The sequence below is a fragment of the Typopeltis vanoorti genome, chromosome 2 (genome assembly GCF_054136105.1).
Source record: "Typopeltis vanoorti isolate ZY-2024b chromosome 2, IOZ_Tvanoo_1.0, whole genome shotgun sequence".
Classification (NCBI taxonomy): Eukaryota; Metazoa; Arthropoda; class Arachnida; order Uropygi; family Thelyphonidae; genus Typopeltis; species Typopeltis vanoorti.
In genome coordinates, this window is record NC_143550.1 from 17,119,906 (window position 1) to 17,140,543 (window position 20,638).

Genomic DNA, 20,638 nt, shown 5'->3' on the forward strand with positions numbered 1-20,638 from the left:
GTCTAGTCTGACAAAGCATAGTATTGACATTAAACATAGTATCTGGTGGGATGATGCTCGCCTTCTCAACAGAAGCAGTTTTAAATATGAATGCTTTTCAAAGAAAGTTGCAAAACCCTTGTACATTGGCCAAATTTGAATTGGAATGATTGTCATTCTCTCTTCCAAAAGCTTGGGAGATTCTCTATCTATGTAACCATAAAAAAAAAAAAAAAAGTAGTTTTAATGTTATTTATTAATATATTAATTTTTTGCAAGTGGCAACTGTTTTTAATTGGTAAACCGATTGTTGTATATACCCTGTATTCCTGTTTCTTTGATTTGCTTGTTTCTATGCACTGATGATATACTGTTATTTTCAGTACGAAATATCTGTACTTTCATTTCATTAAAGTTAATTACTGTGGTTATCATGTAATTTGTTGTTTAGTCATGCCACAGGTACCTTTAAAGATTATGATCCAGAGTATGCTGACACACCATGTTATTACTGGTATATGACTTCTGCACTGATTTTAGCTTTTAGTAACTCGAGTTCTAACTTCAATGATGAGACCTCAAATTAACTGACAGGAATTATGACATGAAAATTTGTGGATAACAGGATCTTGGAGGACTTATCTTTTCCACATGTCCAATACTACCAGTTCAAGAACTTATACACAAAAGCACTGAAGACAGAGAAAATTTCAAAATACTACCACTTCATTTATTTCTAAAACTATAGTACTCAAACCATAATTTCCTTGCTCAGCTGTACATAATATTACAGAAGACACAGAAGCCAAAAAGAAACAACTGGAAGAAGAATCACTAGGAAGTAAACTTGTGCAATTTTTTTTCCCTGTCCACAATACAGACATTAAAAAATAATTTTGCCAACTATCTAAGATGAACGGAGAATTTAGACTTTTGGTATTAAAATTCTGCTATTTAAGCTATGCACATTCAAAAATTGATAAAATATTTTTGAGTAATCACATGTGCAAACATTCTCCAGTACTACCTAGGTATTCCTCTCCCACTATTTGGAATAGATAACTATAACATCCAAGGACTGAGTTTGTTCCTGAATGCTACAGCATTCTGCGCATAATGCTGAAACTGCATTGTCAGAACCTGGGATATGGAAATACACAGCCATTTCTGCCATGAACTTACTCACCTGGACACTAAAAATTATACTCCATTTGATAATTTAATGATGCTCCAAGGATACTCACTTTTGTAGGACTGTTTGTAAAATTTTGCACATTCATCTCAGTAAATGGCATCAAATGAAGTTATTTTAACATCAGAGATCTGATCTGTGATATCCATTACAGATTATAAACAGTAGAACATGCATTTTAAAACTGTCTTCTTGCCCTGCGTATGTATTTGGAACAGACTATACAATATGTCACGCATTCCAGCACTCACAGCAGAACCAATCAGCATGAAATTAACATCTTCGCTTATTAAATCTGGATATCTTATTAAATAATCTGTAACTCTATAGGCAATATTGAGTTTTCCTTTTACAGGAAGCCTTCCTTCACTAGTAGGTATATCCATTCAGCTTTGCATCATCATCCTTCACAAAAGACAGGTATTATCAAGTTTTGTATACAAAGTGCAAACAATTTGTTATCTGGACTCCCTTCTATTAGAAGAATTAAATAAAATAAGAATCGTATTGTCTAATGGATATGATTCTCTTCACATACAATCTGTATGCTACTTTCAAACCAGCTTGAAAGTTATCTTCTTTCCTGCCATATACTAAGAATAAATAGCCTCTACTATCCTTAAATGGTGTTCATCAAGTACTGTCTGACCACAGAAGCAAGACCCCTCGACACTTCTGCACATGACAGAAGAAGTGAATCCATTCCGATAATAGGGTAATCAATGTGTTTTGGGTGATGAGTGTTTATTATTATATGTCAAAAAATTAGCTTTTCTTTTATGAAAATTCGAGTTGGTAACTATTTTGCTTGTACAATAGCTGGATAATTTTACGTATAAAGCATGCGATTTTGATTGTTGGTGACGAATTCGTTCATCGCCTTATTCCTTTCTCCCCTTCAACATGAATTGACTCTTCCTGGCAATCTGCCAGCCAAAGTTCTAGCATCTGTAGTTGGCCAGTATCTACACTGTTCCTGTTGACATTGCTATTTTGGACAGGCTGGCTATTTTGCTAAGATCAAAATTCAAAAACACCACGATTGCATAAGATTTTTAGATTCAGGGGGTTCATGCCTTACTTCTCATGCCATTGACACACTCACATTAGACAGAGTTCATCAGGATCAGACAATGGTTTTGCACTACAGTAGATTTAAACTCAATTGTCTACTCCTTAAAATGAGCAAAACTCTATGTGTCACTACCTAAATCTTAAGTGAAGAGACTGCATGTCTAACTACAAGTTTTGGAAAGCAATCACCATAAATTGTTCATATATATATATATATATATATATATATATATATATATATATATTATTTAAAATTAATTTTGAAATACACAACTATACTTCATACCCTGGGACTTTAATAGTGCCTTCTCCTGTTCATGCTGTCTGCCTCATTCTCATGTTCATATTTTGAATATTATAACCAATTCTTTTACTCTCTCCTTGAATGATGCTCATGTTACAGTGAGCAAAATATATAGGAGATACTAATAAATTCTAATTTTCCTTACTTGTGTTAAACCATTTTTTTAAATATCATTCCTATTATCTACCAGAAAAAAAGAAAATGTAATACATGCATCTAATTATTTTTGATTCCTTTAATCCTGAAATTTAAGAGAATTATAAAATTTCTGCTACATTCACCATAAAATTAAACATTGAATATAGTTGATTTTATCACGATAAAATTCAATTCAAGTCCTTGAAAACCATCTTCACGAATATCTGAACATTTATCATGCTAAAACAACTTTTAGGTTGAGAAGCACTTTGCAACTAATGGTGGCATTCCGCAAGGCTCTGTTCCTGCATCTTCACTCTTCCTGCTATAAATCAATGTCCCTCTCCTGTTGACTGCAAATCCAATACAGTTTTGTTGATGGCAGTATACTGTAATCCTCTTTCATACTTAAAAAAATTGATATGTGCACCCTACATAAACTAGCACAACTTCCAAAATAACTTCTGCAACTCTGATTCTCCAAAACCATTCTTCAAATTCTGATAATGTGATTAATTTAATGCTAGTAAAATGCAATCTTGTCTTATTTTTTTTTACAAATAAGAACTTTTTTTTTCCAGCCTTATTTTTGTATAAACCTATGTATAATGTCTCCTCAGTATCCAAAAACATAATTTTTCTTTTTTTGAGCAAGGCCTCTGATGAAGTTATATGCAAGGATAGAAGGACTTTTCCATTAATATTGCTAAAGGAATCTGAAAGTATTATAAGAATAAGAGACAACCTTTGAAACAGTATTATGAAGCAATGGTTAGATGCCTTCTTGTAATGTCAAAAACTGAACAGGAATTAAGTCTAAGTTTACCGCCCCTACTCTTTTTTTCTGTTAAATCTGAAATGAACTAATATAAATTAGATATCAATGGGACTAACTGACAAAGACAGAGAAAATGGCTGGACAAAGTCAACATGCTTTAACTGTGTTTGGTAACTCTAACCAGCAGACAACACTATTCACTAATTATATGCATATGATAATCAATTTCACTAATTATATGCACAACTTTCTGAAAAGCCTTGGCTGAAGCCAATAAAAACAAATGGTATTCTAAGGAAATCACTATAGCAAACAAACTAATCTTGCCAGTTCCCTATGAATTTACCAAAGTGAAAATGAAATACAGAAACAAATGGAAAAAAAGCATGTTTTTTATTTTATTCTTAAAACTAGGTGAATTTACTTCAATTTTATGGAAAAGTATGCAATCCAAAATGAAAAATAATTATCTAACTTATATTCATACTTTTTCTTTTAATAGTAATGTTACTATTAGGAGGAACAACACCAGAAGCAAGTGCCGACAAATCTATATCCAGATCATTATCTTCAGTACTCCGAATTTTCTTTTCTTGTAGCAATTTATACAGTATATCAGGATGATTCCATATCTAGAAATAATTGAAAAAGAAATAGGTACACAATAGAATCTTTAATGTAGAAACACACTATGACACAAGTCAATAAAGTATTAGCACAAATCAAGCATTTCAGGGTTTCATAAATTTTAACTGATATTACCAAATTTAGAAAATGCAAATAAACTGTTGGAATGAATAACATTAAAAATATTTCATACAATATACCTAATATATTATTCGATAACAACTTAACTTGTGAGTGTGTGTAAAACAAAATGTTTTATCATCACTAATTAATATTTTAAGAATAAGAATAATGACAAGAAGAAAGACGAATAAACATAATATACATAAGTCATTTACAGGTCAAAGCCAAATAACTGAGAAGAAGACCTCCACATCACCTATCAGGAATGCAGAGAACCAACTGGTGCTTCTGACCTAATGTCCAATCCTCACCTTCACATGGTGTGCCCTGTAAGTAGGAATCTACTGGGAACTGAATGAACAAGGATAGGCTGGCAATTTGGGAATTAGTCGATCAAATTGTACTTTTTATTGGCTCAAACCACAAATGCATATACTGTATGATGGCACAACATTATGAGATTTCATGCCAGCTATGGAGCAGAACAAATAAACAAGATCCCTGCTGTTTTTGTCAGGGAACCAAGACGAAAAGTCAGCTCTGAAGAAGACATTGATTCAGCTAGGGAGGTATTGGTGAAGTTATATGCAAGGATAGAAAAATTAGAACACGATGGTGAAAATAAGAAGTTAAGAATCAGTCCAGATAAAGAAGAAAGCATACCAAGTTTCTGGCAAATGTCAGCAGATGCCCTAAAACCATACAGAGAAAAATGAAAGTGAGCTATGTGTAAAAGTAGCTAAACAAAAGTCATAGGAAGACTTTGATAAGAGAATGGAAAATAAATATCAGGAAGGTGGCAAAATGTTCTGGAGGCTACTAAAGAAACTTAGAAATGGAGAAAGAGTACTGTAAAAGGAATCAAAGATGCTAAAGGCAACATGAAAACTGAAGATAAAGATATCCTAGATGTCTGGAGTAATTACTTTGAAAAAGTGTTAAATGAACCATGCAGTGACAGAACCATACTAGAAAATTTTCAAGAAGAACGCAAAGAGGAGTACATATCAATACTCGAGATAGAAAAAGCGATCAAAAACATGCAATGTGGAAAGGCAGCTGAAGCAGATGATACTCGACCAGAAATTCTAAAGTATGGAGGCATAAAAGTTTTGAAGTGGCTATACTGCATAATTCAGAGGGCCTGGACAGAAGGTCGAATTGCCAATGATTGGAGTAGAGTACCCGGAAATAAAGATGAATGAGAGAATTACAGAGGAATTTCTCTACTAAGTGTTCCAGGTAAGATTTATACAAGCATCGACCAGAAATGCTTATGTATGGTGGTATAAGAGTCTTACAGTGGCTGCACTGCATAGTTCAGAAAGCCTGGACTGAGGGACGAATTCCCGATGATTGGAGTAGAGCTCTCATAGTACCCATATATAAAAAGGGAAATAAAACTGCATGTGAGAATTACAGAGGTATTTCCCTACTGAGTGTTCCTCGCAAGATCTATGCAAGTATACTTGAGAAACAGTTGAGTAGAATTGTGGAAGAAAAGCTTGGTGAAGAACAAGCTGGATTCAGGCCAAATAGAGGCTGTCAGGATCAGATCTTCACTTTACGACAAATAGTCGAGAAAGCATGGGAATATAACAAAGATCTGTATTTAAGTTTTGTCGATTTGGAAAAGGCATATGACAAGGTGCCAAGAGAGAAGCTATTCAATACGCTGCAGTTATATGGTGTCAATGGGGCATTATATCAAGCAATACTTAGTCTTTATTTGAGTTGTAAGTCAGCAGTTAGAATTGAAGGAAGTACAGGAAGATGGTTTAATGTTAAATCTGGTGTGAGACAAGGATGTACATTATCCCCTCTGTTATTCATTATCTATATGGATCACATTATGAAGGAAAGTGGTATTAAACATGGTATCAAAATTGGAGATGTTAATGTCAGCTCTTTGCTTTATGCGGATGATGTTATACCTCTAAATACATCCGCTACAAGTCTGCGAGATTCTCTGACTAAATTGAATAGCTGTTGTAATAGATATGGTATGAAGGTCAGCAATAAAAAGACAAAGAAAATGAAAATAGGCAGAATCATTGAAAATGTCAACTGTGTTGTGAATGGAGAACCTGTGGAACAAGTAAAACATTTCAGCTATTTAGGCACGATTTTTTCTGAAGATGGTAAATTAAATATAGAAATAGACAACAGAATCAGCAAAGCTGGTATGGTGGGAAGTCAATTGAATAAATTCATATGGAATAAGAGAGAAATTAGTCGGAACACTAAATTAGCTGTATACAAGACAGTGTTCAAACCAGTTTTAACTTATGGATCTGAGAGCTGGGTCAGAAGTAAAACACTTGACCAAAGACTAGAGACCGCAGATATGAGAGTCCTGAGAAAGATTATAGGCATGAACAGATGGCATCAATGGCAATATCATATTAAAAACGAGTATATTAGGAAAGAACTTGACATTGTCAGCATACAGGAATGCGTTAGCAGAGCTAATCTCAGGTGGTATGGTCACTTAAAGAGAATGGACGAGGAAAGATTAGCAAAACAAGTGTTCTCTGCCAGGTTGGCAGCAAAACGGCCCAGAGGAAGACCAAGATATAGGTGGATTGATACGGTACAAAGTGCTTTAGACGATAGAAATATAAGATCTGATAATGTTGGAGTCTTGACAAGTAACAGACTGATTTGGAGGAGAATTGTAGATAGGAAATTAATAATGATGTAATTTTTTTCATGTAGTACTATCATATCCTGTGCACCCCTTGAGAGTACATGGCAGGAATTTGATGATGATGATTATAATACAAGCTATTTAACACAGTTAACTACAACAATTTCCCAAACTTTTGGGATAGTAAGGTAGTTGTTACAATTAAGGTCTGTCTATGAAGTAAAGCGGACTTTACTTCATAGACCAGTTTCTTCCATATTTTCTTTGAATAGCTTTCGTATCTGTGCACATCAGTGTAAAAGCTTTGCGTGTTTTCCCATTGGATCCTATGGTTTGCATTTTCAATTCCATGCCCTGGTACACCAAGGTACAAATCGGCACTGGTACACCAGGGTCGATTTGTGTAGCTTGATGAACTGGATGTGGTCTTGATGTTCAGAAATATGTTTATAGACTGATCTTTCTGTTTGCCAGCAGAAAGACAAATTGCATGAACAATCTGAACTGACTTGGTATTCTCCGGGTAGCATCATTGTTGAGAGTTTATCTTTTAGAAAGAGTAATAGATCCTATAAATTTTGTTAATGGGTTTGAAGGTAGTGATAAGTTGCTATATTTTTTTTAATAATCTTTGCTACTCATTCAGAAATGCCTTTGATGTAAGGTATGGGAGTCTGGTGGAGTTTTCTACTTCTTCTTTTGGATGTTGTCTTGGAGTGGTATTAACTATTTTTTGTGTTCTTCTTGGGTTGAATCCATTTAGTAGAGCTGTTTGTTTGATGGTTTCTAATTCTTGTTTGAGCAAACCTTTGGAAAAATAAATCCTATGTGCTCTGTGTACTAAGGATTTTATGATGCCATATTTCTGAGATGGGAGGTGAGCTGATGTATTGTGAATATAGCATCTTGTAAAGGTCGGTTTTTGGTAGATGGAAGTATTTTCAGCCCAATAGTTACAACGTAACAGCACATGTGCTGTACTATTCTACTGTTCAAATTCCTTATCACTGTTCTTTGCTCTCACTGATTATGTCTTATGTGTAATAAGACAAAATGTTTGTAAAATAACACATGTGCTGTACAAATAAAACATGTAAAATAAAACAAATAAAATAAAATAGTAAATGTAAAACAAAACAGCACATGTGCTGTACTGTTATATTGTTCAAATTCCTTATTGCTGTTCTTTGCTCTCACTGATTATGAAAAGACAAAATATTTGTAAAATAACATATGTGCTGTACAAATAAAACATGTAAAATAAAACAAATAAAATAAAATAGTAAATGTAAAACAAAACAGCACATGTGCTGTACTGTTATATTGTTCAAATTCCTTATCGCTGTTCTTTGCTCTCACTGATTATGTCTTATGACACATAAGATAAAATATTTGTAAAATAAATATTATTTCCTACTGTAGTAAGTGTGAATGTTTAATTATCAAAACTCCAAAGGTCTTGCTATACAAAAAACTTGCTATGCATGAGCCAGGTTGTTGCACAATAAGCTATCCCATTACTGGACCACATGCTGCATACTAATTCCACAATGGGAAAGCATCTGTTTAATCTACATAAATATTTACATGAAAGAAAATTCAAAGAAGCAAATGAGACTGCAATGCAACAATCAGATCTTACTAAAACTATTTGAAATTATCTAGAATATGAACAGTACAGTTCTGAGAGAGCAAGCATGCCTACAAATTAGTAACCAAACCTAGAAAAAATTTCCTGCAGATAAATTATTAAATCACTTAGCCACTATTGACTATCATTAAAGCAAAAAATATAAAATTACCAAAAGCTAGCGACTAATGCCTTGTACGTACTGACTGCAAACTGGCTATAGTGAGAGTCCATTGTATCATTTGAAGATTTTCTTAGAAATATAAAAATTCTAGAAATGTGGACATATAATTATTTCCCCAATGAATGGTGTTAAAAACCTACAAATAAAGTACGTGATTCATTAACCTGAATCATTTCACTTTTATTCTATTTATCTTTTGTACAATTTTTGTCTCTGTCCCACTGCTGTGGTTTACTGACTCAAAGAATCTGAACTAATCATAGGCAACTGTGGTTTGTTTACTGCAGCATTTATGTTAACTCTTATTGATATGGATGAGAAAACATTGAGTGTAGCATGATTAATAAAATTTTATTTATTATACCATAGTAACTTACTTACCTTCCAAAATAAGTAAAGAACTGGAATTTCACTCATTTCAGATAAATTTACTCAAATGGCTTTTCATCATACCAGCTATACAGAACTGTATTTAATTTGTCATCTTCACAAAAGATTGCACTGAATGAAAATGATTTACTGCTGAGAATGCTGTTTCTTTTCCTCTATTTTCGTTTTTTTCCCTCCTGTTTTTTAATTATTATTTTATTTTTCATTTTTTTATTATTACTTTTCATATCACATTTGTTGTAGTAATTTAAATAAGTGAATCACATACACATTACAGTTAAGAACTATGCTTAACATACCTTATGTAAATACTACATTAATGCCACTTTTCTTCACAATAATCCATACAGATGATAAATAATAGCGGCATAGTGAACAACCTCTCCTTACACTGAACTTAATATTAAACCATCTTATTACACATCTTTAAATTCCACTGCTGACTTGCAACTTAAGTAGAACTATGTAGCAACTACAGAATTCTATGTCTCTCTTCTTGTGCTTCCACTCCAGTCATCTTTATCATAGTTGTATTTCAAGATCACTATCTGCAATGTTTTAAGTCTTATTCCAATACTTCAATATTATTATTCATTATGGATTATATGATCTTGAATGGATGCAATTCAGCATTTTGAACAAGTTTATTACTATCATTATTGCACAGGAACTTCCATCTGAAAACTGCAGAATCTACACAATATTTATCGTACCATTCCTTGAACACACTGAGTGACAAAGTACTAAAGAGATTCCAGTTTGATCTAGTCCTCAGAGAACTGCTAACAACATCCTTATTCAATATCCAGGGATGAAACATTTTACAGCCTTCTCTAGTCAAATGCTGGAAAATGTTTTCTGCATCCAATCCTATAAAATCATTTCAGCAACCTAAATGTTTTTCCATCAAATCCCCTCTTTTCTTTCTATCAGTCAACAACCCACAATCTATCCTCCAGGCAAACATTCTGCAAACCACTCACCACCATGATCACTCATCTCTGGATCTCTCTACTACTTCCTCATCCCCAAGAAATCCAAGTGACCAAACGTGCACAGTAATCGAAATGTGACAGTATCAAGGTTTATGAAAAGGAATCTGTTTGTAAGTGTTCTTCAATAACTAAGTAAACCGTCTGCACGATTAGCCTAGTGGCTATGTGCTTTGCAACCACATGCCTGGGGAAGGAGTGTCCTAGGTTCAATTCCTGTCGATGACGTGATCTTCCTCAGCCATAACCAAGTTAGCTGGTCTTTCCAGCAAGCAGGCAAATTGGCCCCATGAACACACACGGATATAGTCAGGAATACTTAAGACATTCCCTCCAGCCATAGGTCTGTATTGTCAGCTATGCCAGTCCTGAGCCCAGATAAAAATGGGGGGGGGGGGGGAATCGAGGTGGTGCCGTACCTCCCCGTGAAAGGGACTCACGGACATTTAAATCACCATACGAAATGAATGAATGACTAAGTAAACCCATTATACCTTCTTGAAGGAAGTATGATAGGTTTACTTATCATGCCTTTTGTCAAGAAATAACGAAAACTCCCTGCTGTGAGTGTTTCTTTCAGTAAAAGCACTCACAACAGAGGCCAGCAACACGTTCCATTCATTCAACACTCTCCAAACAAAAAATGTATTCCTCATGCCTCATTTTAATAATCTTCCCCCCCATTCTTAGCTTACTCAGTTTCATGATGCACAGTTCCATCAGCGTGGTAACACAGCGTGTAATATTTTGAAACCAAAATGAATAATTCAACATTTTGTACTGATACAACCAATTTTGTATTAAAAGTAAATATTGAGATGTCTTGGTATCAAAAACAACTCGATATTTACTTTCAAATAATTTCCTACATTAGGAATGCACAAATTAAATAATAATGGCACAAGCAGAGAGCCTTGCAGCACACAACTAGTTAATCTGCCTCCTCCTGAATTCTGCACTCCACGTACTAATTTTAGGTATCTGTTGAATAGCCACCTCATAAAGTTTCTTCTTCCTCAAACCCCGATTCGCTCCAATCTGGGTAACAGAGTTTCATTTGGTATCTAGTCAAACACCTTTCAAAAATCCAGCAGTATCATTATGTAGCCATTCCCTTTATCCAACTCAGTCATAATTCTATTATAAAAAGTGAGTAAATTACCAAGCAATGACCTACTCGACAAGGAATGACTTCACAACACTATGGTGCCCACCCACAGAGTATCACATTCCATTCCTGAATTCCATTTTGACCAATTTTCCAATTCCATTACACCATTCCCAAAACACTGACTGGTCTCTATAATTTGCTACTGCAGTCATGGAGCTTCTTGCATGCAACAGAACTATTGTGCTCTCCTTCCACTCCCTTGGAACTTTGATCAGAACTGAGTCATAAGTTAAACAGCCAAGTCAGAGGGAATGCCAATTTCTTTACATATTTTTGTACCATGCATTAATCCTACAGCTGTATTTGCAATGAGATTCTGCTATATCTTAACTACTGATTCATGAACTATGTGACAGCAACATATCAGTTGCTGTCACATCTTGTCACAACAGTATCTTCACTTGGATGACAGAAAATGGTCATTCAGTAAAGGAAGAATGCCTTGAAAGATGCAGTAACAGAAGCACACCAAACAGATGAGCTTCTGTCACTGCATCTTTCCAGGCATTCTTCCTTTTACTTGCCACATAGTAAAATAACTCTGTGATTTCTTTTAGCCTGCCCAGTTAATTCCTTCTTATGATCTGATTTTGTTTTCTTTATCATGCTGGCCTTTTTGCATATGTTCTGTATGCTCTGTAGCTTGCTGATTACTTTTCTCTTTATATACCTCCAAGATATAATATTTATTTTATTTTATTTTTGTGGCTCTTGTTTAATGAATGATACTACTGATCCACCTAATTCCTATTTATCCTCTTGACATTGGATACCCCCTCAGTCATTTTCCAGGCAGTGCTGACATTCTTACCCAGCAGATTGTTATGCAATAGAACTGCTTTAGGTTGCCTTATAAGCTTGTTATAATCATTTGCCTTTTGATTAAAACACAGAGATTTGCAAACCAAAAAATCTGGTCATTAGTACCATCTTCAGTCAAGTTCATAAAAGAAGACATACATGGAACATGCCAGGAGATTTAAGAAGATACCAAAACTGACTACATAATAACAAAGCAGAGATTCTGGAACCAAGTTAACTCTTGAAAGGGTTACCCAGGACTAAATGTCAACAGTGATCATAACCTAGTCAATCGAAGGTGAGTTAGCTGATCTCATACGGAGGTAGCAGGGTTTATTCTCCCGGAAACTCGGGTTTTTCATCCTGCATACAGACAAATCGGCCCTTCAGAACACACGCAATTTACAGACAAAAAATACTAGTTATGGTGGCCGGTAGATGGCGTTGATGGAGATGATTCGTAGTAGAGGTTCGGTGTAGTGGTTGAGACAGCCGTAGGTGTCCTCCCACGATGAGTCTTTGGACTCCTTGGAGGTGTCAGGAATAATAATAATAGTAGTCATAGCTAAGAGCAATCACAGTTTCCAACAACAAAATAAAAGCAATATTGTGGGAAAATCAGAAATACTGTGAAAAAGGATCAAAATAATAATAAATCCCACATTGTTTTAAAACCGAATAAGAAACTCAAAGATTGGAATCAGAGAGTTTCATGCCAAATATAGTATAATAAACTAGAAAAGTATCGCCGAATACTAGCTTGAGCTAATGCAAGTAGTCCAAGTACGTAGTACAAACTCGGGCAACTTGCAGCAAAGGTGATAAAGTTCTGATCACTATTCTTGGTATTTTCCATAATGTAAAACACATTTCCTAGGAAATGTATGTTGTTGTTCCTAGGAAATTATGGAAAATACCAAGAATAGCGATCAGAACTTTACCACCTTTGCTGCGAGTTGCCCGAGTTTGTACTACGTACTTGGACTATTTGCATTAGCTCACGCTAGTAGTCGCCGATACTTTTATAGTTCATTATACTATATTCGGCATGAAACTCTCTGATTCCAATCTTTGAGTTTCTTATTTGGTTTTAAAACAATGTGGGATTTAATATCTCCTTAATTTAAATAATGTTTATATCGCCAAAATGAAACCTACTGGCTCTTTATATTTAAGTAACTTAATGGGTGCACCTTTTTGACAACTCGTATAGCAGAGTATATAAGTTCTTTTCGCTATACCCTTTGGTATTAATTTGGTCTAGCTACTCACTGATGAAGCCTCAATAAAGGCTGAAACCGGTCTGGGTAGTGACCTCCCACCATAATGTAATAACAGCATACATTTCCTAGGAAATGTGTTTTACATTATGGAAAATACCAAGAATAGCGATCAGAACTTTACCACCTTTGCTGCGAGTTGCCCGACTTTGTACTACGTACTTGGACTACTTGCATTAGCTCAAGCTAGTAGTCGCCAATACTTTTATAGTTTATTATACTATATTTGGTATAAACTCTCTGATTTCAATCTCTGAGTTTCTTATTTGGTTTTAAAACAATCTCTTCTTCTTCTTCTTTGGTGCATCAATCCAAAAATTGGTAAATATAGCAGCACATCACGACATCCTGTCTTGTGACTTCCTTTTTATCTCTTCATAACTGTTAGCACCAGTTAGCATCATTATGTTATTTATATATGTAATTCTTGGTCTGCCTCGTGGCCTCTTTCATTCTACAGTCCCCTCCAATTAGGCTTTTTCTTCTCTTATTGATGTGTTTCATTAATGCCTGCTCTTCATGAACTATGTTCAGAACTTCTTCATTACTTTTCTTTTCTGTCCAACTAATTTTCATCATCTTTCTCCAGCACCAAATTTCAAACTTTTTCAACTCTCCTCCAACTTTTTCATGTCTTGTTTTGTTAGAGTCCAGGCCTCACAACCATATAATGCAATGCTCCATATGTATGTTTTCACTAGCCTTTTTTTGAACTGGATGCTAAGACCTTTACTGGTAAAAATGTTTCTTCTGTTATAGAATGCTTTTTTGGCAAGGATTATTCGTGCTTTAATATCTGATTGGTTTCTTCCATCTTCTGTAATAAGACTTCCAAGATATTTAAAAGAGGATACCTGTTGTAGTAGGTTATTATTTATTTCCAGGTTTATTTTCATTGGATTTACTTTACTTGTAATTAATAATTTTGTTTTCTTATAATTAATTTTTAGGCTGTACTGTGTGAAGATTTCTTCCATCTTTGTTAGGGTGGCTTTCAGTTTGTTTTCGTTATCAGCTAAAACTGCTATATCATCCGCAAACCGTAGCCAGTTAATATCAATTCCATTTATCTTAGTTCTGGTTTCTATTAGTTCTTTCAGTTTATTTATTGCATCTTCAATGTACAGATTAAACAATATGGGTGAAAGAGAGCACCCCATGTCTTAAACCTCTATGTATTTTTGCTATTGCGGTTTTTGTTGTATTGCTGGCTGCTTCTATTAGGGCTTCTTGATGCTTGTAAAGTTAAATATGAGCCTTCTATCTCTCCAATCTACCTTTATTGTTTATAGGAGGTGAAACATTTCATTCCAGTCAATACTACCGAAGGCTTTCTCCTAGTCAAGAAAGACTATCAGAGTGTTTTGATTCTTCTCCAATCTTCTTTCAATAACTGTTCTTAGAGCTAGGATTGCTTCTCTTGTCCCCTGCTGTTTCCTTTAGTCTTTTTTGTATAATTTTGAGTAGTATTTTTGAAGCATGTGATATTAAGCTTCTTGTTCAATGATTTTCACACTTGTTTGCATTATTTACTTTAGGAATGGGTATGATAGAGCATTGTGTAAAATCTTTGGGGATGATCCCTGTTTCATAAATATCCTTTATGATCTTGAAAAGGTATGACTTAGTTATGTTTCCTGAGTATTTTATTAATTCTGAGGGGATGTTATCAGTGCCTGGTGCCTTGTTGGATGACAATTCATTCAGTACCCATTCAAATTCATCTTTTAATATAGTTGGACCAATTTCTTCCATAGTCTTGGCATCTAGATCTTTTTCCACTATATAGATCTTCTAAGTACTCCTTCCATCTTTCCAAAATTTCTTCCTTATCTATAAGTATGTTCCCCTGTTTATTTTTGATAATTGTACTTCATGTCTTGTTTTGCTGGCTTATTCCTTTTATAATGTTATAAGCTTTATAACATTATAAAAGGTAACTTCGGGTAACTTTTGCATGATTTTACTTGATATTTAAATCTATTTCTTGTCATAATATAATCTATTTGGTACCTTCATATATCCCCTGGCATTTTCCAAGTATACCTTCTTCTTCTTTTTGGTACCTCATACCAGATATTATTAATGATCAGATTGAACTGGTGGCAGAACTCCAAAAGTCTATCTCCTCTTTCATTTCGGCATCCAAGTCCATACTTCCCCACCTCTCTACCATCTTTGCCTTCACCAATGACTGCATTCCAATCCCCCCATGACAATAAGATGATCTTCCTTCTTGGTCAGTTTGATTAGATTCTCAATATCTACATATTCTCTCTCAACTTCATCATCACTGTGGTCGCTAGTAGGCATGTAAGCTTGTATTATTATAATATTTGTTGGTTTTGCTTCTAGTTTTACCATTATCAATCTGCTACTACATTTTACTGAGTTGATTACTCTTCTTCCCCATTCCTTATTGAGAACCACCACGACTCCATTTTTTGCTGTCTCATCACCTGAATAAATGATTCTGTAATCATCACTCCAAAAGTCTCCGGTTCCAGTCCATCTCATTTCACTAATTCCCAATATGGCTATTTTTAATCTATCCATTTCTCTCTTCAAATTTTCCAATTTGTAGGAGGGTTCTCACATTCCACGTCCCAATGAATGTATAAGGATTTCGCTGGTTTACGACCTGGGAAGCCTTGCTTCTTCCCCTGCCATGCACAAGTATTGAGCAATTGTGCACTTTACTATCTTTTAGAATGTCCATCCATACTACTATCTTACTAGGGAAAAATAGAACAAGGTGGTATCCCCTTGCCTTCCTTGTCCAGCAATAGCCTTCTAGAGAGGTTCAGTGTGCTAGCCGTTTCTCATTCCTCATGATTATCTGCCTACCACAGTATCCTATACACCGTTGTCACTTATGGTGATCTTCCGCTGATCAGGATGAAAGTTGTTGCTGCCCCAACTTCCAGCGGGCTGTAATTATTTAATGGCGGTTACATCTCGCATCCCCATCAGTGGAAATGTGTGGCTTTTTATAGAGATAACCATGCCACTGTCTATCTCACCACTTCCTGTTGGTAGATGCCATCCCATTGTCCACGACTGCTTATTCACAGGTTTCCCTGTTTATTCGCAGCTAACCTCTGTATTCCCCTATCCGCTTGGTAGCGTGGGACCCATGCCCCACATTTAAAACAATGTGGGATTTAATATCCCCTAAATTTAAATAATGTTTATATTGCCGAAATGAAGCCTATTGGCTCTTTATATTTAAGTAATCAAAATGATAAGATCGTGACAGATCCAAAAGATACAGAAAAGAGATAGCTATAGTATTTGGAGGAAATATACAATGGACAGGATTTATATATGAACATAATAGCTAATGATAACTAAATACTTAAGGAATTGACAGTGTACATTAGAAATATAAATTAAATCAACTTTAATATGTACTTTCCGATATTTCGGCAACGTCACGTTGCCATCTTTATGGGAACTTAAGATAAAGAAACGTGCACGCAAGTACTACATAACAACAAATGAGAAACGAAGCGAGGAAGCTACCATTTCCCTAAAGTCCTGATGGTTTCCCCTGGAGGGCTACATTAGGTGTTCTTGGCCTTTGGGCTGAAGTTCTTCTGATATATGTTTCCCAAATTTGATGATGTGTTCGCTATTTGGCCACATGGCCTGGATGCACTCCTCTCCTTCCTAACACACTTAAACAACCAACACCATAGAATCAAGTTCACCCTGGGAAAAGAGAAAAACAATAGCCTCCCCTTTCTAGACACACTAGTCACCCGCCAACATGATGGAACCTTGGTTTTCTCAGTTTATAGAAAACCCACCCATACAGGCAGATACATTCACTAACAATCCCACCCACCTCACAACAATATGGAGTTATTAAGATACTATTCAACAGGGCAAAACTAATCTGTTCAAATGACCAAGCCCTAACCACTGAACTAAATCACTTTTTTAGCCAATAGCTTCTACTTCTTCTTTCGCTATGCCTTAAACGGGGTTGGCGTTCCCGTCTTTAATCTTCTTCTTCCAGATTCTCTGGTCCAGGGTTTCTTCCCGACTCCATCCTTTCTCCCGAAGATCCTCTGCCACCTTATCCCTCCATCTGAGTTTGGGCCTGCCTCTTTTCCTCCTCCTCTCCATCTCCATACACTCCACTCATTTACCAACATACCCCTCACTTCTTCTCTCTACATGACCGAACCACCTCAGCCTGCTTTCTTGTACCTTCTTACTGATCGGTCCCACCTTGATCGTCCCTCTGATGTAGTCATTCCTTATCCTGTCCTTCTATGTCATACCACTAATCCATCTAAGCATCCGCATCTCCGCCACCTCCATCTTCCTCTCCTGTGCCTTTGTTATAGGCCACGTCTCTGCGCCATGGAGCATCGCCGGTGTCACCACCACCATCTTATACAGCTTTCCTTTCATCTTACAACTCACTCTCTTGTCGCACAGGACCCTGCTTATCTTCCTCCAGTTCATCCAGCCGCACGTTATTCGGTGCTGTATTTCCTCATCCAGGTCACCATTCCTCTTGACGACTGACCCAAGGTACTTGAATTTCTTCCCTGAAGTTAACCTTTCACCCTTCAGTCGTATGACCATATCCTTGTCACTCTCCGTTGACATATATTCAGTCTTTATCCGGTTACTTTTCATGCCTCTCTCCTCCAATACCTTTCTCACTCTTCCAGCATCTTTTCAAGCTTCTCTCGGGATGATTCGCAGAGAACAATATCATTGGCAAACATCATGCTCCCTGGTGCCGCCTCCTTGACGTCCTCCAGTACATCCATGACCAGATCAAAGAGGTAGGGGCTCAGAGTTGATCCCTGATGGAGCCCTACAACAATGGAGAACCCTTCTGTCCTGCTGATACTAGACCTGACCTGAATTTTTGCTCCCTCGTACATCTCCTTCACCAACCTCACATACTTTTCTGACACCCTCCTTCTTCTTCTTCATACACCTCCATATCTCCTCCTGTCTGGCCACTCTGTCGTACGCCTTTTCCAGGTCTATAAACACCATATGTACTCTGCCTGGATCTCCCTATATTTCTCCATCAATCGCATTAACACAAATATTGCATCCATTGTCCCTCTTCCTGGCATAAATCAAAACTGCTCCTCATCAATTTTTGTTTCCTGCCATACCCTTGCTTCAATTACTCTTTTCCGTATCTTTAACGTGTGTGTCATCAGCTTGATCCCTCTATATTTGACACAATCTTGAACATCTCCTTTTCCCTTGTAGATTGGGACAAGAATGCTTTTCCTGTTGAGCTATTTTCCTCATCAGATCCCATAACATGTCTACGCCCTCGCTGCCCAAGCTTCTCGGTATCTGGTCTGCCCCCCACAGCCTTTCGATTCTTCGTTTTTCTCAGTGCCCAATACACTTCCTCTCTGCTTATGTCCTGCACCAATCCTTCGTTTGCCTCTACATCCTCAACCTCTCTCTCTTGGATTCTCCTCATTTAGTAGATTACGAAAATATTCTTCTCAACTTCCTCTGATTTTGTCCTCCTCTTGTAGTACTACTCCTGTGGCATCCTTTATCTGCTTAACTGATGTTATGTCTTTTGAGTCCTTATCTCTAGCTTTCGCTATTCTCAACAACTTAGCTTCACCACCGTTTCTCTCCAGTACTTCATAAACCTCTTCAACTGCCGTCGCCCTTGCCACAGCTCTCTTTGCACTTTTTTTCGCTAATCTATATGCCTCCTTGTTTTTTCTTTGCCTCTTTGTTTTCCCTGATCTCCAACTGCATCTTCTCATTCCACGAACATGCCTCCTTATCCTCAGGCGGCGCCTTTCCTGATGTTATACCGAGCACCTCTTCTCCAATTTTTCTAATATTCCGACTATTTACGTCCCACCATTCTTTAACATCCTCTGGTAACTTCATTCCTTCCAATACATTTTCTTTAAACTTATTCCTTGGACCTTCCACTTCCAATTTCCACCACTTTATTTTTCTATCTTTCCGCCACTTCCGTCTATTCTTCTTTTCCCCTTTTATATCACAGTCTACCACAACCAACCTATGCTGTGCCGTTACACTTTCTCCATTAATCACTTTACAGTTTTTCACCTCCTTCACATGTTTCCTTCTGCACATAATATAGTCAATCTGACTCATCCTATCCCAGCTCTTATAAGTTATCAGGTGTCCAACTCTCTTCTTAAACCATGTGTTAACTATAGCCAGGTCGGAGGCCACAGTATGCTCTACGATTCTTTTACCTTCTTCATTTCTTTCACCACTACTCCAACCCCCGTGTACCCTTTCTTCACCACTTCGTCGCCTTCCTACATGCCCATTCAGGTCTGCTCCAACAATCACTTTCTCACCATCAGGGATTCCCATTACTACCTGGTCTAGTTCTCTCCAGAATGCCTCTTTCTCCTCCTCATCATAACCTACTTGTGGAGCGCATCCACACACTATCACAGCCACGCTTCCTCCAATCTCAAGTTTAACACTCATAATCCAATCGTTCTTCCAGCACACCTCACAGACTCCACCCTTCAGCTCCTTGTCGATGATGATTCCAACTCCGTTTCTTCCATTCTCATTCACCCCGCTGTAAAACAGTTTATATCCTTCTGCCAGCTTCTTTGCTTTATTGCCCTTCCACCTTGTCTCCTGCATGCACAAGATCTTCAGCTTCCTTCTTCTCATCATGTCTACTATCTCCCTACTCTTCTCATTCATTGTACCGACATTCAGCGACCCGATTCTTACTTTATACTCTCCCTTTCTGTTGGACTCGCTTCTTTAGCCGAACCCGTCCTTGGTTCGGTAGCCCAAGCCCACTTCTCACAATTCTTGGGCGACAGAACTGTGCATCGCTTACAGGGGATGCCCTAGCTGTTGTCCTTTCTCTGTTATTCGACATTTCATCCCTGGTTTTGGCATGTTTTTTTTTACAGCTGGATGCCCTTCCTGATACCAACCCTCAGCCAATAGTTACTCCCCCAAAAATCCAAAAAAATACTAAAACTCCACAGCCCCCCCCCCCCTTCACAAACAAGATTACTCTAAATCCATCACCATTCCCTACATCCAAGGCACCTCGGAAGAAAATCAAGAAAATCCTAAAAAAAACATGACTTGACCATATAGAAAATTGGCATCCCTTATCTGCTCCACTAAAGACCAACTACTTCCCCTAGACCTACCTAGTGTATACCAGGTCCCTTGCAGCTGTAAATTGTCCTACTTTGGCCAAACAGGCAGGACAGCAAATCTCAGAACACAAGGACTACATCCGATTTCACCAGTACAGCCACTCTTGTCGTGAAGACCATGCTCTGGATACT

The 20,638-nt window shown here is 36.7% G+C and overlaps 1 protein-coding gene across 2 annotated transcripts in view; it reads right to left on the bottom strand.

Annotated features, from left to right (window-relative positions):
- LOC150108851 (helicase ARIP4) overlaps positions 1–20,638 on the bottom strand; it is a 619,923-nt gene that overhangs the window by 295,969 nt on the left and 303,316 nt on the right. For both annotated transcript variants that reach the window (XM_090403746.1, XM_090403737.1), the window contains one exon: positions 3,953–4,097. In XM_090403746.1, coding sequence (XP_090259872.1) covers positions 3,953–4,097 — 145 coding nt within the window. The remainder of the gene's footprint in view (positions 1–3,952; positions 4,098–20,638) is intronic.